General features: G+C 43.1%; 1 protein-coding gene across 1 annotated transcript; it reads left to right on the forward strand.

Moving 5' to 3' along the window:
- The first annotated feature begins 625 nt into the window (after nt 1-625).
- On the forward strand, nt 626-16,074 carry SPCS3 (signal peptidase complex subunit 3). The gene is made up of 5 exons (XM_066631658.1): nt 626-940; nt 4,045-4,118; nt 5,709-5,785; nt 13,116-13,231; nt 15,651-16,074. Exons 1-5 carry the CDS (start codon nt 798-800, stop codon nt 15,781-15,783), a joined length of 543 nt encoding a protein of 180 aa, XP_066487755.1. The 5' UTR covers nt 626-797; the 3' UTR covers nt 15,784-16,074.
- Nucleotides 16,075-16,948: the final 874 nt, after the last annotated feature.

The following is a 16,948-nucleotide window of genomic DNA, read 5'->3' on the forward strand; positions in this document are numbered from 1 at the left end:
TTTCCTGGAAGTAAGCCCCACTGACAACAATGGGACTTACTTCTGAGTAGACCTGCATAGGGTTGGGCTCGAAGGCCTCCACCCTGTCCACACCTCCCTGGGAGTAAGCCCCACCGACTCTAATGGGGCTTACTTGTGAGTAGACAGGCATAGGGTTGTGCTCTGAGGCTGCCACCTTGTCCACACTTTCCTGGGAGTAAGCCCTGTTGACTATCATGGGCCTTACTTCTGAGTAGACATGCAGAGGATGGGGCTCTGAGGCTGCCAACCTGTCCACACTTTCCTGGGAGTAAGCCCCATTGACTACTATGGGAGTTACTTCCGAGTAGACATGCATAGGCTTGGGCATGGGCGGCACCGTGCGCAGACGTGCTGCCCTCTTCCTGTCGCCAGGAGAGACCGAGGACCAACCTGCACCCTCCCCGCGCTCTCGGCCGCTCTAGCCACAACGTCTCTATGGCGCCAGGGCCACCCCTTCTCTCGGCCTCTCTAGCCGCAACGTCTCTATGGCGCCAGGGCCACGCCTTCTCTCGGCCGCTCTAGCCGTGCCATCTCCATGGCCGCCCAACTCTCTCCGGGCCGCTCTGCCGCCCGCTCTCTACGGCTCCCGGGCGGGCGGGCGGGCGGAGGACGCGGCTCCGGGCTCTTCCTCCTCCTCCGGCTGGGCGGGCTCGCTTTCCGGCGGCCGCTTGAGCCTCTCCTGACAGGCACGCGTGCGCGCGGCGGTCTCGCGACGGCCGTTGGTCCCCTCGCCCTGAGGGAGCAGAGGGCCGGCGGTGAGGAGGAAGGGCGCGGAGATGAACACGGTGCTGACTCGCGCCAACTCGCTCTTCGCCTTCTCGCTGAGCGTGATGGCGGCGCTGACCTTCGGCTGCTTCATCACCACCGCCTTCAAGGAGCGCTCCGTCCCCGTCAGCATCGCCGTCTCCCGCGTCATGCTGTGAGTGGCGCCAGCAGGCTGCGCGCGCTCGCTAGGGCTGCCCTCGGGGGTGCCGCCCTGGCCACGCTCACTTGGGAGCGAGCCCCACTGACGACCACGGGGCTTGCTTCCGAGTACACGGGCGTAGGCTGGGGCTGAAACCCCGTGCGTGCTTACCTGGGAGCAAGCCCCGCTGACTCTTATGGGGCTTGCTCCTGAGTAGACATGCAGGGGATTGGGCCCTGAGGCTGTCAGCCCCTCCACACTGACCTGGGAGTAAGCTCCACCGACTATAATGGGGCTTACTTCTGAGTAGACAGGTGTAGGAGGTGTCTCTGAGGCTGCCACCCCTGCCCACGTTTTCCAGGGAGTAAGCCCCGTTGAGTGTAACAGGACTCGCTTTAGAGTAGGTGGGCGTGGGCTCGGGCTCCAAGGCTGCAGTCCCGTGGATGCCTTCCTGGGGTTGAGCCCCACTGACTCTAGTGGGGCCTGCTTCTGAGTAGACAGGCATAGGACTGGGCTCCAGCTCTCCTGTCCCTGCGTGCCTCTGGACAGGGCTGCTGAGGCAAGATCGGTTCGCCTCGCAGGATCAGTGCCTTTTCCTGTTTTGGCTTTCATTGCAGGGCGTCCCCTTTTATGCACCCTGGATTTTCAGTGATCCATTCTGTTGCAGATACCGTGTGAGATGCCACCTTCCCCCCCAGCTGCAGTTCAAGCGTGGCTCATGATGGTTTTGACAATGGCTGGTGGGTGGCACCATGCAGTGGCATAGCCAGAGGGGTTGCAAAGCACAGAGTTTTGCAGGGAGTCTCACAGAAGCGTGCGGGGGACCCTCCCCTTCAGAGCTATTCCACACATATGCCTTAGTTTTGCTCCCCCCACCTGGAACGGCTCTGAAGGGGGGGGGCCTGCTTGCATGCTGTAGTGAGGCTGTCTGCAAAACTTAGTGCTTTGCACCCCTCCATTTTGCTTCTACTGCCTGGAATGGCTCCAAAGGAGGGGCCCCTTACATGTTTCAGAGAGACTGCCTGCAAAACTTAGTGCTTTGCACCCCTATGCCACTGGCACCATAATTTCTTCCTCCCCACCGTACCCCTCCACCTGCTATTTCACATAGCCTCTCTGCCAGCAGCAAGTGTCCTAAGGAAGCCTTTGATTTAAATCTGGGTTATCATGTTTTTTAAAATACTGCGTTCTTTCCTTCCGTGTCTTCTCCATAGCATTGCTGATGTTTCGTTCTCTTTGTACATGGTTTCCAGAGCTGTCCCCCTTTCCTTCCTGTTTTCTCACTTCCTGGTTCTCTGAGCCAATGAGCAAACAACACGAACTCTCTGATAGTGTAGTCTCCCTTGCGTATAGTGGAAAGACAATTTAACTTAATGGGTTTAGCAGATGTCAGTGGCTGTTGTACTGCTGGCTTGTGGCCAAGCATATGTTGATTTTTTCCACCTATAGATAGAAAAAAGGGGGATAGAAAAAGAAAGGAGGTTGGTGTTATTGTGCAACAGACTCTTGCCGTTGTGACAGATGCAAGTCATGAAAATGCTAATGTTAATCTGAGTAGTTCTTTTGGTTTCAGTGGGTTCATTTTTGGTCTCACATTCCAGTGTAGTGTTATTGCACTTTAAATTAAGAACTAGTAATTTTACATATACATTTTGCAGTTAGAGTGTGCTAATTCAAGTGGTTTTCCAGCATGAATAAACTCAGCATGTGGAAAATGTTAATATTTTATTCTGTTCTTATATTGTCCCATTAACAAGGAAATCACATTCAGTTTTTCAGATGTCACTCTATGGTTATAGGTAATTGTTGCAATTCTAAAGATTTTTTAACATTGTATACAAAGTCTTAATGGATAGTGATCCAATGGGTCGCTTTGATCCAATGCTTTGCCCAGTTCCTTCATTCGTTTCTGTTCACCAGAGTGGAACAGTTGACTGTTCCGTGAATTGCATTAGATATCCATGGTAAATTAATAGAACATTGTTTTTTCCTTCTTAACTAAAATAAAACTTCTTGAAGTTGATGGATATTTATGTACTGTTTTTCAGCCCCCTTCCCTAAATGTTTACCAAGCAGTTATATCATGAATCTTTTTCTTAACTTTTGATTTGAAGTATGTTCAAAAATAGTAGGCTAATTCAGATAATTTATCTATCTTGTCTGTTAGACACTGGGGCATTCTGGACATTATGGGGGCATCTACCCCCCCTATGTGATTACAGTATGTGGTGGTGTGATGTCGCCCAGGTGCGGGAGAGAAGGGAAACATTGACCTTTCATGCAGATTGTCCATCTTGCAGAAATATGGAAATGTATGCTCAATTTTAATATTCTACAATCAGGACAGTATTTGATTATGCTAAAATATTTACTAGGTTGTCAAAACATCTACTTTTGTGTTCTGATGTTTACTAGGGGATTGGAAATGCTTGTTTTCTCTCCATGCAATGAACTACAAATCAGAGTAAAATTGTGTGTGTATTCTGTCTGTCTTTGTTTTGTATTAAGCCATTTCTGCCCAACGTTGCATATACACAACAGGGACCAAATGTGTACATCTGTGGGTCGGACAGAAATGGGTTAAGATGTTAAAACATGTTGCAGAATAATCTGTAACCCTTTCCATATTGTTGCCAAGACTGTGAAGATGTTCGTGGTTGAATTTATCAATTCTTTCTAGAATTGTTATGCAATGTTTTGTCTCTAATCCAGTTCTAGGCATCATTTATTTTTACATTGTGGGATACAGAAAAATGGATTTGTGTTTAAGTGTCTGTAGTATTTCTGAGCTCAGATTTGAACTTGAGTACTTTTAGAACAGTTGTGTACACCTAATTGTATTGGTAAATAAGAATAATTACAGCCCTACTCTAAAAATTTAAAGTTAGCCAGAATATTGTCTTTTGCAGTTCTTTTGTTCTGAAGTTATTGTTTAAAAAAAGTTTTAAACTGCAATTACTACCACCACATAAGCATTCTAAAATGATCATTTATATTGTCTCTGTCCCATTGTGCATCACTCTGAATAATGATATTTTCCTGAAGAATCTTATGTTGTCTTTTGTACCAACTGCAATGAATACTGAAATAAAGGCTTTTTTCCCCTTTTTGTTCCTTAGAAAAAACGTAGATGATTTCACTGGACCTGGAGAAAGAAGCGACCTTGGGATAATTACATTTGATGTTACTGCAGATATCCTTTATAACAAAGCTGACTGCTAGAGCTTATAAATCTTACTTTAAGAACAAATGAATTGGGGTGCTGGTATGAGAAAAATCCATGCATTCTTTTAAAGCCTCTCAGACAAAAATTAGGAACAATGGATACATGGTACAGATTGCTACAGAAAGCATGTAGTCTGTATTTGAAACTTGTCTCAATTACAATTTATGGGTAGTAATTACATCAGTAACACTTACTTGGTACACATGTAACTTTTTGATTGCTTAACTAAGTTAAAGAGATGAGGAATGGACTGCAGGCTCATGCTTCTTTCCCTGACAGAGGCCTCCCCACTTTTTGCCATAAGTGTAGCATACCTATGTTGGCTCTGAAGTTGCTAATCATGATTGACAGTGGTTTGCAAAACAGCCTAAATGCAAACTCTAGTTCTGAGCTAGCCCTGGTTGGCAGTTGCAGATGTAACATTATCTGTTGCGCATCTTATATGTATATAATGTTTTTCATAAAGAAGTTCACAAAGTGATTTACATAGAAGAATACATTAAATGTCTTCTTGCTCACAAAAAAAAATTCACTGCCACTCACCCTGTTATTGCCTGCCGCTGATCCAAACTGCATTAAGTTTCTTCATGCCATAGTAAGCATAGTATGGCTTGCCATAGTAAGGCCTTTTTCTCTTTGGTCTCCCACCAGTGTTAACTTCATTCTCTCTCCTCCTTCTCTGAGTTTTTCTTGTTCTCTCTCTACACAGTAGTATGCTCTTCTCTTCTACTGTTCTGTCCAATCTTTCAGTCTTGTTTTTTGCTCTCTGACAGTTTCTCCCTAAGTGGGCAGGTAGTATGGCCAACTGCAACAGAAGGAACCATATGGCACCAACTCTTGCCATGACTTCACTTCTGAGTCCAGGACGATCATGACAATGCAGATGTTCTTCTGTGAAACTTGTACAGGCTGCATGTGTTTTTGAAACAGATGTTTAGAAGTGCCCTGTGGGTCACAAATAAGGGAGGCTATGTGCAGTTGGCCTGTGGACCTTATGATGTACAGGTCTGCCTGAATGCTTTCACTAGTCCATTGAGGTGTTTGAATTTATTTGAACTACAAGCTTCAATACCATTATCAGAAATTTCTTTCAATTTCAATGATGACTTTCTCTGTGGCACAAGAACCTGCTGCTTGAGAAACAGTATCCTGCAGATGGAATGAACTTGCATTAAGAAGCTTTAACTTTGTTTATTTTGCATAGCTATGGAATTTCTTTTGGAGAGTTTATTAAAAGTTTTGAAATAAATATTGGAGCTCAACTGGGAAAGGCTGGGATGAATACAAGGAAGTTAAATAGGTTTATAAAGGGACGACACAGAGACCTTGTGGTGTGTATTCAGTAGGTAAGATGATATTAAAAGCTTGAATTTTTATTAGACTACTAGGTCGCAGAGAAAAATAAAATTTCCAAAATTCATAGTTCAGACCATGTCCTTTAAATATCATGCGTTCTGAGTACATAGAAATTTATGGCATAGTTGGACAACTCTAATGTTGACAAATACTTTTTAAAGAGAATTTTTTTAAAAGGCTAGGATTTCTTAACTTCCACACATCTGCATAGTATATTTGATTGGAACGTGAAACAGTTGTTTCTGTATTTATCAGCAGAATACTCCACGAAGAACAATGTAAGTATGATGGTAAAATGGTAGATGGGGAAAATACACTAGTTTACATCTGTTTCATAATGGCCATTAATGGATAGTTTTTAGCACTAGGAACTCTAGTCATTCTGTACATGCAATAAGACTCTTTTTTGTTTGTTCTCAAAAGCAGTTTCCTGTGCTCTTCCTCCCCCTCCACACCCATATCACGCAGTGCTTGTGCATCCAGCCTACACTGCATGCTGAGGATATTTAAAATATGGTTTGAGATCTGCTTTGTGCTAAAAAAGAGGCCATCATCTGGCAGACAGTGGAAGATGGTCTTGTAATTTTCTCCCATTGGAAGTGCTTCTACATAATTTATATCTATAAGTCAAAGATGGCTATTATATTTCCCCTTAATAGTCTCTTCCCTAGGTGAGACATACCGAACTGTATTAACCTTTAATATAAGACTCTATTTCCAGATCCCTCACCATATTATTTGCCTTCCTTTGAATGTTCTTCAGTTTATCTGTACCCATTTTTGCCCATCCCACAGGAGTGCACATTTGGTCCCTGTTGCTTATGCAGTGTTGGGCAGAAATGGCTTAAAATATGGTGCCCAGAACTGGATACTATATGCCAAGTGAGGTCTGAATAGTGCAGGATAGAGTGGATCTATTACAACTTTTTGTTGTAAAGTTGTATATAAACATTGTTAATAATAATAATCTCATGATTATTATGCTATGTTTCAGGTAATGCACTCCAGCATTGTATTACCTTGTTTTTGCAGTAGAGTTGTTCTGCTGGCTGATGTTCAGCTTGTAGTCCACCTAGATCCTTTTCATACGTGCTCCCATCTCAAGTCAAGTTACTCCCATCTGACTTTTTTTTCTAATGTGTAGAACTTTCCATTTATTTCTATTGAACACCATCTTGGTGGTATGAGCCCACTAATCAAGCTTGACAAGATCGTTTTCTGAATCCTGATTTGATCTTCCAGGATAGCTGTTCCCCTCCCAAGCTTTGTGTAATTGGCAAATTTGATGGACATTTCCTATCCACTCATCCAGGTCATTTTTAAAGACTGAACCCTGGAGTGTTCCACTCATTAACTCCTTCCAGGTTGATATGAAACCATTTAATAGTTCTGGTTGAAGGATTGTTGAACCAAACTTTGAACCCACTGAACAGTATTACATCTAACTAAAATATTACTATTTCATCTACAAGGATATAATAGAAGTCTCTGTAGAGTTCATTGCTTAAACCTAGGTATACTGTGTCCACAAAGTGTTCAGATAATTTTCAACTTAATAATCTGTTTCAGGATAAGTGTCAAGATGACTAGTTTGTAGTTTCCTGGCTTATGCTCCCCCTTTTTTAAAGATGGGACCAACATTTGCTAGTCTCTAGTGCTCAGCACCTCACCCATTGACCAGGAGTTCTCAAAGATTACAGACAATGGCTCCAAAATCACATCCACAAGCTCCTTTGGTACCTTGGGTATAGTTCATCTGGTGGTGGGGGGGGGGAAGGGGTCTAAATTCTTTTAAAGTAATTAGGTGTGCCCTTTATTTTACCTGCCTTGGTACTTTACTGGTACCCTTTACTTATCTTGAGCCATGATGTTCCCAGTTCCTTATTAGTGCAACCATTTTTAGGTTGGGCCGCCTTTCTTTTGTGAGAGGAGACATATAAAATAAAAATTAAGCAGTTCTGCCTCCCTTCAGTCATCAATTACCACTTCCCCCATCTTCTCAACATCACCTACCACTTTCTTGACCTTCCTCTTCTTTTCAGTGTTGTGTTTAGCATCCCTCACCAACCTCAAGACATCCATTGCTTCAGGTTTCCCGGAATCATTCCTGCAGGTGATTCCTACAAGGCTATACTTGTATGCTGTTCTTTTAAGCATTCCACCTTCCATGTCTTATAACTGTTACTTTTGCTTCTCAATTTTTCAAACTGGTTTCCTCAGACATATCCCAACTTCTCATGTTTGCAGTTTTGCATTCAGTATTTCATCTTTCCAAATGCTTTTCAAGATATCCCCATTCTTAGCCTGTTTTCTTTTTTGAACAGTTATAATCAAAACTATCTTCTGAGCCCATTAAAAACCAGCCTTTCTTGAAATGCAGGATATACATCTGACTACCTGTAACTTTGCTTTCTCTCTGTTCCTGTCCATCTCTCTTCCAAGATACATGGGCACTTTTGCCTGAAGTTTCTACCATTTTCACTTCTTTGATCAATTTGTCCTTATTTGTAAGGGTAGCTAGCCTCCTTGTTCTTTCCTTCACTTTCTGAAGGATGAAGTTGCCAGTAAGGCAAGTCAATTTATTGGACCTCCCACTTTTCAGCTTTCCTGACATTTGCCGGAAGTCTTCCATTACAGCTATAGTTTGCCTCTTAGAAAATTTGACGCATTTATTCTTAAGACAATAAGATTCTTATTGATTAATAAGTATCTTGGAAAAGGTGTAAACAGGCTTTAAGAAGTAGTTTGTAACTCAGTTTGGTGCTTCATAAGAACATAACATAAGAACAGCCCCACTGGATCAGGCCATAAGCCCATTAGTCCAGCTTCCTGTATCTCACAGCGGCTCACCAAATGCCCCAGGGAGCACACCAGATAACAAGAGACCTCATTCTGGTGCCCTCCCTTGCATCTGGCATTCTGACATAGCCCATTTCTAAAATCAGGAGGTCGTATATGCACATCATGGCTTGTAACCCGTAATGGATTTTTCCTCCAGAAACTTGTCCAATCCCCTTTTAAAGGCTTCCAGGCCAGGCGCCATCACCACATCCTGTGGCGAGGAGTTCCACAGACCAACCACAAGCTGAGTAAAGAAATACTTTCTTTTGTCTGTTCTAACTCCCAACACTCAATTTTAGCGGATGTCCCCTGGTTCTGGTGTTATGTGAGAGTGTAAAGAGCATTTCTCTAGCCACTCTGTGCATCCCCTGCATAATTTTGTATGTCTCAATCATGTCCCTCCTGAGGCGCCTCTTTTCCAGGCTGAAGAGGCCCAAATGCCGTAGCCTTTCCTCATAAGGAAGGTGCCCCAGCCCAGTAATCATCTTAGTCGCTCTCTTTTGCACCTTTTCCATTTCCACTATGTCTTTTTTGAGATGCAGCGACCAGAACTGAACACAATACTCCAGATGTGGCCTTACCATAGATTTGTACAACGGCATTATAATATTAGCCGTTTTGTTCTCAATACCTTTTCTAATGATCCCAAGCATAGAATTGACCTTCTTTACTGCCGCCACACATTGAATCAACACTTTCATCGACCTGTCCACCACCACCCCAAGATCTCTCTCCTGATCTGTCACAGACAGCTCAGAACCCATCAGCCTATATCTAAAGTTTTGATTTTTTGCCCCAATGTGCATGACTTTACACTTACTGACATTGAAGCGCATCTGCCATTTTGCTGCCCATTTTGCCAGTCTGGAGAGATCATTCTGGAGCTCCTCACAATCACTTCTGGTCTTCACCACTCTGAAAAGTTTGGTGTCGTCCGCAAACTTTGCAACCTTACTGTTCAACCCTTTCTCCAGGTCATTTATGAAGAGGTTGAAAAGCACCGGTCCCATGACAAATCCTTGGGGCACACCGCTTTTCACTCCTCTCCATTGTGAAAATTGCCCATTGACACCCACTCTCTGTTTCCTGGCCTTCAACCAGTTCTCAATCCATGAGAGGTCCTGTCCTCTAATTCCCTGACTGTGGAGTTTTTTCAGTAGCCTTTGGTGAGGGACTGTGTCGAACGCCTTCTGAAAGTCCAGATATATAATGTCTACAGGTTCTCCAGCTTCCACATGCCTGTTGACCTTTTCAAAGAATTCTATAAGGCAGGGGTGTTCAATACGTCGATCACGATCGACCGGTCGATCGCGAGGCACAATGAGTCGATCGCAGGCTTCTCTCCCATCCACGCATCCCTGGGAGTGAGCCCCGTTGACTCTACTGGGGCTGACTGGTGAGTAGACCTGGAGAGGAGCCGCTGGCAGGCGTCTCTCCCATCCACGCAACCCTGGGAGTGAGCCCCATTGACTCTACTGGGGCCGACTCGTGAGTAGACCTGGAGAGGAGCCGCTGGCAGGCTTCTCTCCGGTCCGCGCATCCCTGGGAGTGAGCCCCGTTGACTCTACTGGGGCTGACTTACCTTTCCCCTGTTTTTGCACTTGTATGTATGGAGATCTGCCCCCCCCAACTTCCATCTGTTGGTTTTGTGTGCAACGGGTTTTGCACTGGTCTTGCTCCCTCCCCCACACCTTTCCCCTGTTTTTGCACTGGTCTGTATAGAGATCTGCTCCCCCTCCCACTTGTATTGGAATTGAGGAAGATCTGGTGAGGAGGTAGATGTGGTGTCAGCAGTGGCCCCTTTAAGGGTAAGGCCTGGGCATCCAGCAGAGTGTGCTGCAGAGCTGCAGCCACTTGAAGGCAATAGGGCCCTCAGGGATATAAGAGCACCTGAGGCAGGAAGGGCTCCACTTATTTATGTGAGTCAGCCTTTTCCTACATGAAGATCATTAAGTCCAAGTAATGTTCCACCATGACTGATGAACATTTGGAAGTGTGCTTGAGACTGGCTGTCAGTAGCTACTGTCCGGACTATGCATCCTTTGCTGATTCACTTCAGTGCAAGTCATCAAAGTAAACTCAAGCAATTACAAAAAATGTTTATAGTTAATTATGTTGTGTTGTGCAATATTGGCTCATGCGGTTATGCAAGGTACACCAACATACATTGTACACATAAATGTTATATGTTATGATGGCGCGAACATTGTAAAAAAACTCTGGTAGATCTCTGGGCCTTGCTGGGTTTCAAAGTAGCTCTCGAGCCAAAAAAGTGTGAGCACCCCTGCTATAAGGCAAGACTTACCCTTACAGAAGCCATGCTGATTCTCCCTCAGCAAGGCCTGTTCGTCTATGTGTTTTGAGATCCTATCTTTGATGAGGCATTCCACCATCTTGCCCTGTATAGATGTTAGGCTGACAGGCCTATAGTTTCCCGGGTCCCCCCTCTTTCCCTTTTTAAAAATAGGCGTGACATTTGCTATCCTCCAATCCTCTGGCACCTTGGCCGTTTTGAGGGACAAGTTGCATATCTTAGTCAAGAGATCAGCAACTTCATTCTTCAATTCCTTAATAACTCTTGGGTGGATGCCATCAGGGCCCGGTGACTTATTGATCTTTAATTTATCAATGAGGTCTGAAACATCTCTTTTAACCTCTATCTGACTTAATTCCTCAGTCAGGAGGGGCTGTTCGGGCAGCGGTATCTGCCCGAGGTCTTCTGCTGTGAAGACAGATGCAAAGAACTCATTTAATTTCTCTGCCATCTCTAAGTCTCCTTTTATCTCCCCTTTCCCTCCCTCACCATCCAGTGGGCCAACCGTTTCTCTGGTGGGTTTCCTGCTTCTAACATATTTGAAGAAGCTTTTATTATTCCCCTTAATGTTGCTGGCCATGCGTTCCTCATAGTCTCGCTTGGCCTCCCATATCACCTTCTTACATTTCTTTTGTCACAGTTTATGTTCCTTTTTATTCTCCTCATTAGGGCAAGACTTCCATTTACGGAAGGAAGCTTCCTTGCCCTTTACAACCTCTCTAACTTGGCCGGTTAGCCATGCGGGTACCCTCCTGGATTTAGTGAAACCCTTCTTTCTTTGTGGTATACACCTCTGCTGGGCCTCTATTACTGTTGTTTTAAGCAGCCTCCAGGTTCTGTGTACATAATATTAAATCCAGAGTCACCTGTCCTCTGGTGGGCTCCATGACTAGCTGCTCTAAGGCACAGTCATTTAGCACGTCAAGGAATCCGGTCTCCTTTTTGTGACCAGAACACAAATTGACCCAGTCAATATGAGGATAATTGAAGTCCCCCATGATTACAACCCTGTCCCTCCTTGTCACCTCCCTGATCTGTTTCCTCATTTCAAGGTCCCCTTCCGATTTCTGGTCTGGAGGACGATAGCACACCCCCAGTATTACATTGCTCCACAGGCCTGGTAATTTAACCCACAGAGATTCTACGGTGGAGTTGGACCCACCTTCAATCTCTACTTTGCTGGATTCTATCCCTTCCTTAACATAAATGGCCACCCCACCTCCAACACGCCCCTGCCTGTCCCTCCTGTAGAGTTTATAGCCCGGGATTACAGTATCCCACTGATTCTCTACGGTCCACCAGGTTTCCGTTATGCCCACTATATCAATGTTTTCCCTTGTCACCAGACATTCCAGTTCCCCCATCTTTGCTCAGAGACTTCGGGCATTCGCATAAAAGCATTTGTACACGAAATGCCCCAGGGTGGGCTGCTTGTTCGCTCCTTTGTCCCCACATCCTCTCACTGTGCCAAACCGTCTATCACATCCCATCATGCTACCATTCCCAATTTCTTCTCCTACTCTGCCTTTGTCTTGTTGTTCTCTAACCTCCCCATCCTCGTCCCATAGGGATGAGGAGTCCCGAACCGGATGCCCCTCGGCTCCTGTCGGCCTTCCCCCAGGGATCAGTTTAAAAGCTGCTCTGCCACCTTTTTCATTGTTATGCGCCAGCAGTCTGGTTCCATTCTGGTTCAAGTGAAGCCCGTCTTGTACAGGCCCCGCTTGTCCCAAAACGTTCCCCAGTGCCTAACGAATCTAATCCCCTCCTCCCTACACCACCGTCTCATCCACGCATTGAGACCCCTGATCTCCGCCTGCCTAGCTGGCCCTGCGTGTGGAACAGGTAGCACTTCAGAGAACGCTACCTTAGAGGTCCTGGCTCTCAGCTTTCTACCTAAAAGCCTAAATTTGGCCTCCAGGGTGATTATACCACAGGCTTCAGTGGTGATTATACGACAACATTTTTGAAAAACAGTCTGCAGTTCTGAATCTGCTTGATGTCCAAGGTAGTGGTGTAATCCTGTTCAGCTAGGTAGGTAATAAAAATCTTAATAACAAGACACAAGCTGCAATCCTATCCACATTTATCTGGGACTAAGTCCTATTGACTATAATGCATAGCCTAGGATTGGGTTCACAATTTGTTGTGCTATGGGTTATTTTCCTCAAGGTCATGACAAATATCTATTTATAAAACTACTAATTCATTTTAATTTTATGAGAACTAAGCTAGTGTTAATTTACTGTCTTCAATTGTTCAGGCAGGCACGTGCTGCTTCATGCTGTATTATGTAGAATTGTTTAGTCCAGTAATTCTTGATATTTAGTAACCAATCTATTGCTGAAAAAAAATTGTATCCCTAAAGTTTTATATGAATGGCTGTCTGTACCTTTAGCTTGCAGCCTGGATTTTCTGCCACATTGGAATAATTTTAATTGTAATTTTAATTGTAGGCTTTGAACCAAGTGGTCCTATGGGATAAAATCATTTTGAGAGGAGATAATCCAAAGCTGCTGCTGAAAGATATGAAATCGAAATACTTTTTCTTTGATGATGGAAATGGTCTCAGGTGAGTAAATCTCCACTTTATTTTGTACTGCTATATATTTGTGATGTGTGCATGTGTGGTGCTAGAGGTGAGAGAATACCTAAGTAGCAAGAATGTGTATTTCGAAGATTGTGTTCATGACCATGCTAGAATCTGTTGTCCGTCCCCCCCAAAATAGCATAAATATTTAGAACAGCGATTTTCAACCTTTTCCATCTCATGGCACACTGACAAGGTACTAAAATGGTCAAGGCACACTATCAAGTTTTTGACAATTGACAAGGCACACCATGCTGCCAGTGTGTGGGGGGGCGGGGGTTCACATCTCCCATTGGCCCTATTAATAAATGATCTTCACCCAAATTTCTGTAGTACACCTGTGGACCACTTGCGGCCCACCAGGGTACCACAGCACAGTGGTTGAAAATGGCTGATTTAGAAGCACAAAACAGCAGTATTTTACCAGCAAACCTGCTGTCGGTATAAGAAATTTTGCAGACATAAATAGATTTATCTTATGCACAATTTGAATTCATCTAGAAAACATTCTGTAGGAGTTGTGGCCCTTACCCTGTCTGCTAACGCAAGAGCTGAGAAGAGTTACACTGGGACAGGAATGCTTAGATTTTAGTATAATCATACCTGGCATTTGTGTAGCACTCTGAACGAGCATTTCACATGTATTATCTTGTTATACAATAGCCTTGTTAACTATTATCCCCTATAGTTGTGGCTGATAGGGAATGGCTTGCCTTAGGGCTACCTAGTGAGTACATAGCAAAGCAAGACTGAAATCAAGGAAATCCGGGTTCACAATTCAACTTTAGTGGCTATGCCATATCAGCCCCCTTTAACAAGAAACCAATGCAAAGGAGGAAGGCATCTCATGTGTTTTGGTACAGGGAAGGAGTGGAGGGAAACCTGAGAAACTTCAAGACTTGTGAATGAATAGTCTTGACATTTCTTTACTGCTGATAGCTGACATGGTTGCCGATCTATTCCCGCCTTTCCAAAAGGAAATTGTATATGTGACTTCACACCAGTACCCAGCAAAAAGGCTTGCCTTCTAACTGACATACAGAGTCCTATGTTGTATCTTGGACTGTGCACGATCACAGCTCTAACCTAATGTATCTATACTAGTAACTCAAACCAATTTTATGTCAGTTTTAGCATCTTTGCTTTCTTTCTGCAATTTAAGATATTGTACTCCTGATAGTTGTCAAAGCTGAACTCCTCCCATATAGCACTATTTATTTAAAACATTTATATCCCGCCTTTCCCATGTGAGCTTTCCTTGTTAAGGAGACCATCATGCTTACTGATTTCCATTTGTAATGCAGAGATACATTTTACCATCTGACTGAGAACTATTCAGATATTGTGTGAATTGGTCCAAAACTATGACTCTTTACAACTATATATCATCCTTGTGTCATACATAGATATAGGGAAGGAGATAGATGACTGAAACCGTGTCCCTGAACCCACCTTCTAAGTGCCAAGCCACAGTAAATGACCAAAGCAATTTTTTCCTTCTCATTTGACACAAACATTGATGAGAGAGAAGTACTTCTGAGATGCCAGAATGTTGGGTACTTTATGTGCAAAGTTGATGTTGGGAAAGATCAGGGTTGAGAAAGACCCTTGTCCGAAACTATGGAAAACTGTTGCCAGTCAGTGTAGCAATACTAAGTTAGAAGGACCGACTTGGAATATGGTGAATTCATACTTTTCAGTGAATCGGAAAGAAAGTGTTCACAGGAGACCACAATGTTTCCAGGAGACCACAGCGTTTCCATTTTTTTGTATTGCTTTTGTTTCCAAATTTAGAATGCAATCCAGGGAAAGTTAAGCATGCCAATGTCACATTGACATGTGTTCTATTCCAGTGCTTAACATTAATCCCTTTGATTTATGGCATAAACACACTTTCTACAGATTGCATCCATAGCGTTTATTAGGTTATTAGTCATGAGTAACTTTAAAATCATGACTGACTAAATGTGGGATACAAATGTGGGATACTGTGAACTTTATTGGGAATAACTTTCAGAGGGAGTAGTGATGTTAGTCTGTTGCAGCGGAATCAGCAAAGAGTCTTACAGCCCAGACCTATGCATGTCTACTCAGAAATTACTCCTAGGAAAGTAGGCATAGGATTGTAGCCTTATAGCATACTAATGGACTGCAGTCCAGAAAGACAGATGCTGAAATAATTTGTCATTAAAATGCTGCAATATAGTATTTAATAGAAATAGTTTCTTGATATGAAAAATGCTATTTGCATATGGCTGATGCACACTGTTCAGTAAATCAGATTAGTAAATTGTTGATGGTGACATGGACAGTCTTTCTAACAAATACTGTAGTGTTCTTTGTGACTTCAATTTGCATATTCTAAGCTGCATTCCTTCTAACAGTTCTGTTCAAATTTCAGGGGCAACAGAAACATCACTTTGACTCTGTCGTGGAATGTCGTACCAAATGCAGGCATCCTACCTCTCGTGACAGGAGCAGGGCATGTATCTGTCCCATTCCCGGATACTTACAAAACGGCAAAAAGCTATTAAATTATGCAGAACCTTGAGTATCATATTTTTATACTTGTACATTATAAACTTTATCACACTTTCGTCTCCCACCCACTGCAATTCAAAGGTACTGTACTTGTTTTCTTTAGGTTTAGCTGACAAAGAAGGAAAAAAAATGGTCAGACTTGTGTTTAATTTTAAATTTTGAAAAAAAAACAACCCTGAAATCTCGAGGAAAGGTAATTGCTTAAATTTGGGGGTGGGGTGTCTTTTCAGTTTATTGGGACAAGAAATACCTTTCTTATAAATAAACTTTTTGGAACCATTAAACAGTTTGCTTGTTTGTTCTTAAGTGTAATGAGAATTCATGCTCCTTTTCTGGTATCTTCCTACCAACATATATATGTAGGGAATATCAATTTCAAGAACAGTACTATGGCAAATATAAGGTCTTAAATGGGTTGTATCACAGAAGATTGAAATAGCCTTTTAGACCACTTAGTTTAGCTAAAACATAAACTTTAATGGTCATGACCTTGTTAAAACTGTGTTGTAGCCTTCATTTTAAGAATTACCTACAATTTTATGAAGTTAACTTCTTAAAAGTATTTTTAAAAATACAAATAGAATTCATAGGCAGAGTTAAACAATGAAGCATTAAAGCAGTAAGCATAAATAGTGTGTTTTTTCCCTTATGTGTAAGTTTATTTTGATTTAGTCTACCCAGCTCTGAGATTGTAGGGAAAGTAATGATGTTCAGCAGTTTTCAAAAGAAGCCTTACCAAACTTTTTGTCATAATCTAACACTTATGTCCTGTTCATTTTTCTTGCACCTTTCGTGCAGTGATCAAAGCTACCAAGTCCAGCCTTTGTCCATGCTCAGAATTGTCTCTCACTCACCCTTTCCCATGAAATTGGGATGTGTAGAAATTCCCATATTCAATTCTACTCCAGCCAGCCTCATAAACTCCAGAATAATAAAAGATCTGATGAATAGGAACAGGGCTGTGGAATAATAGTAGCAGTTCATGGCTTGTGAGGCCTAGTAACATTCTTCCATTTACACAAAGGAGCTGAGTAAAGAACTTAAACTTTCCTGGTACAGATAAACAATGGTTGTACCTGTGAACTGTGCTTTAGTCACTACAGTATATCTGTAGTGCATTCTGAGAGCTTTGCTCATATTGTGGCCTAACCCAGTGGT

Source organism: Tiliqua scincoides, chromosome 6 (genome assembly GCF_035046505.1).
Source record: "Tiliqua scincoides isolate rTilSci1 chromosome 6, rTilSci1.hap2, whole genome shotgun sequence".
Lineage (NCBI taxonomy): Eukaryota > Metazoa > Chordata > Lepidosauria > Squamata > Scincidae > Tiliqua > Tiliqua scincoides.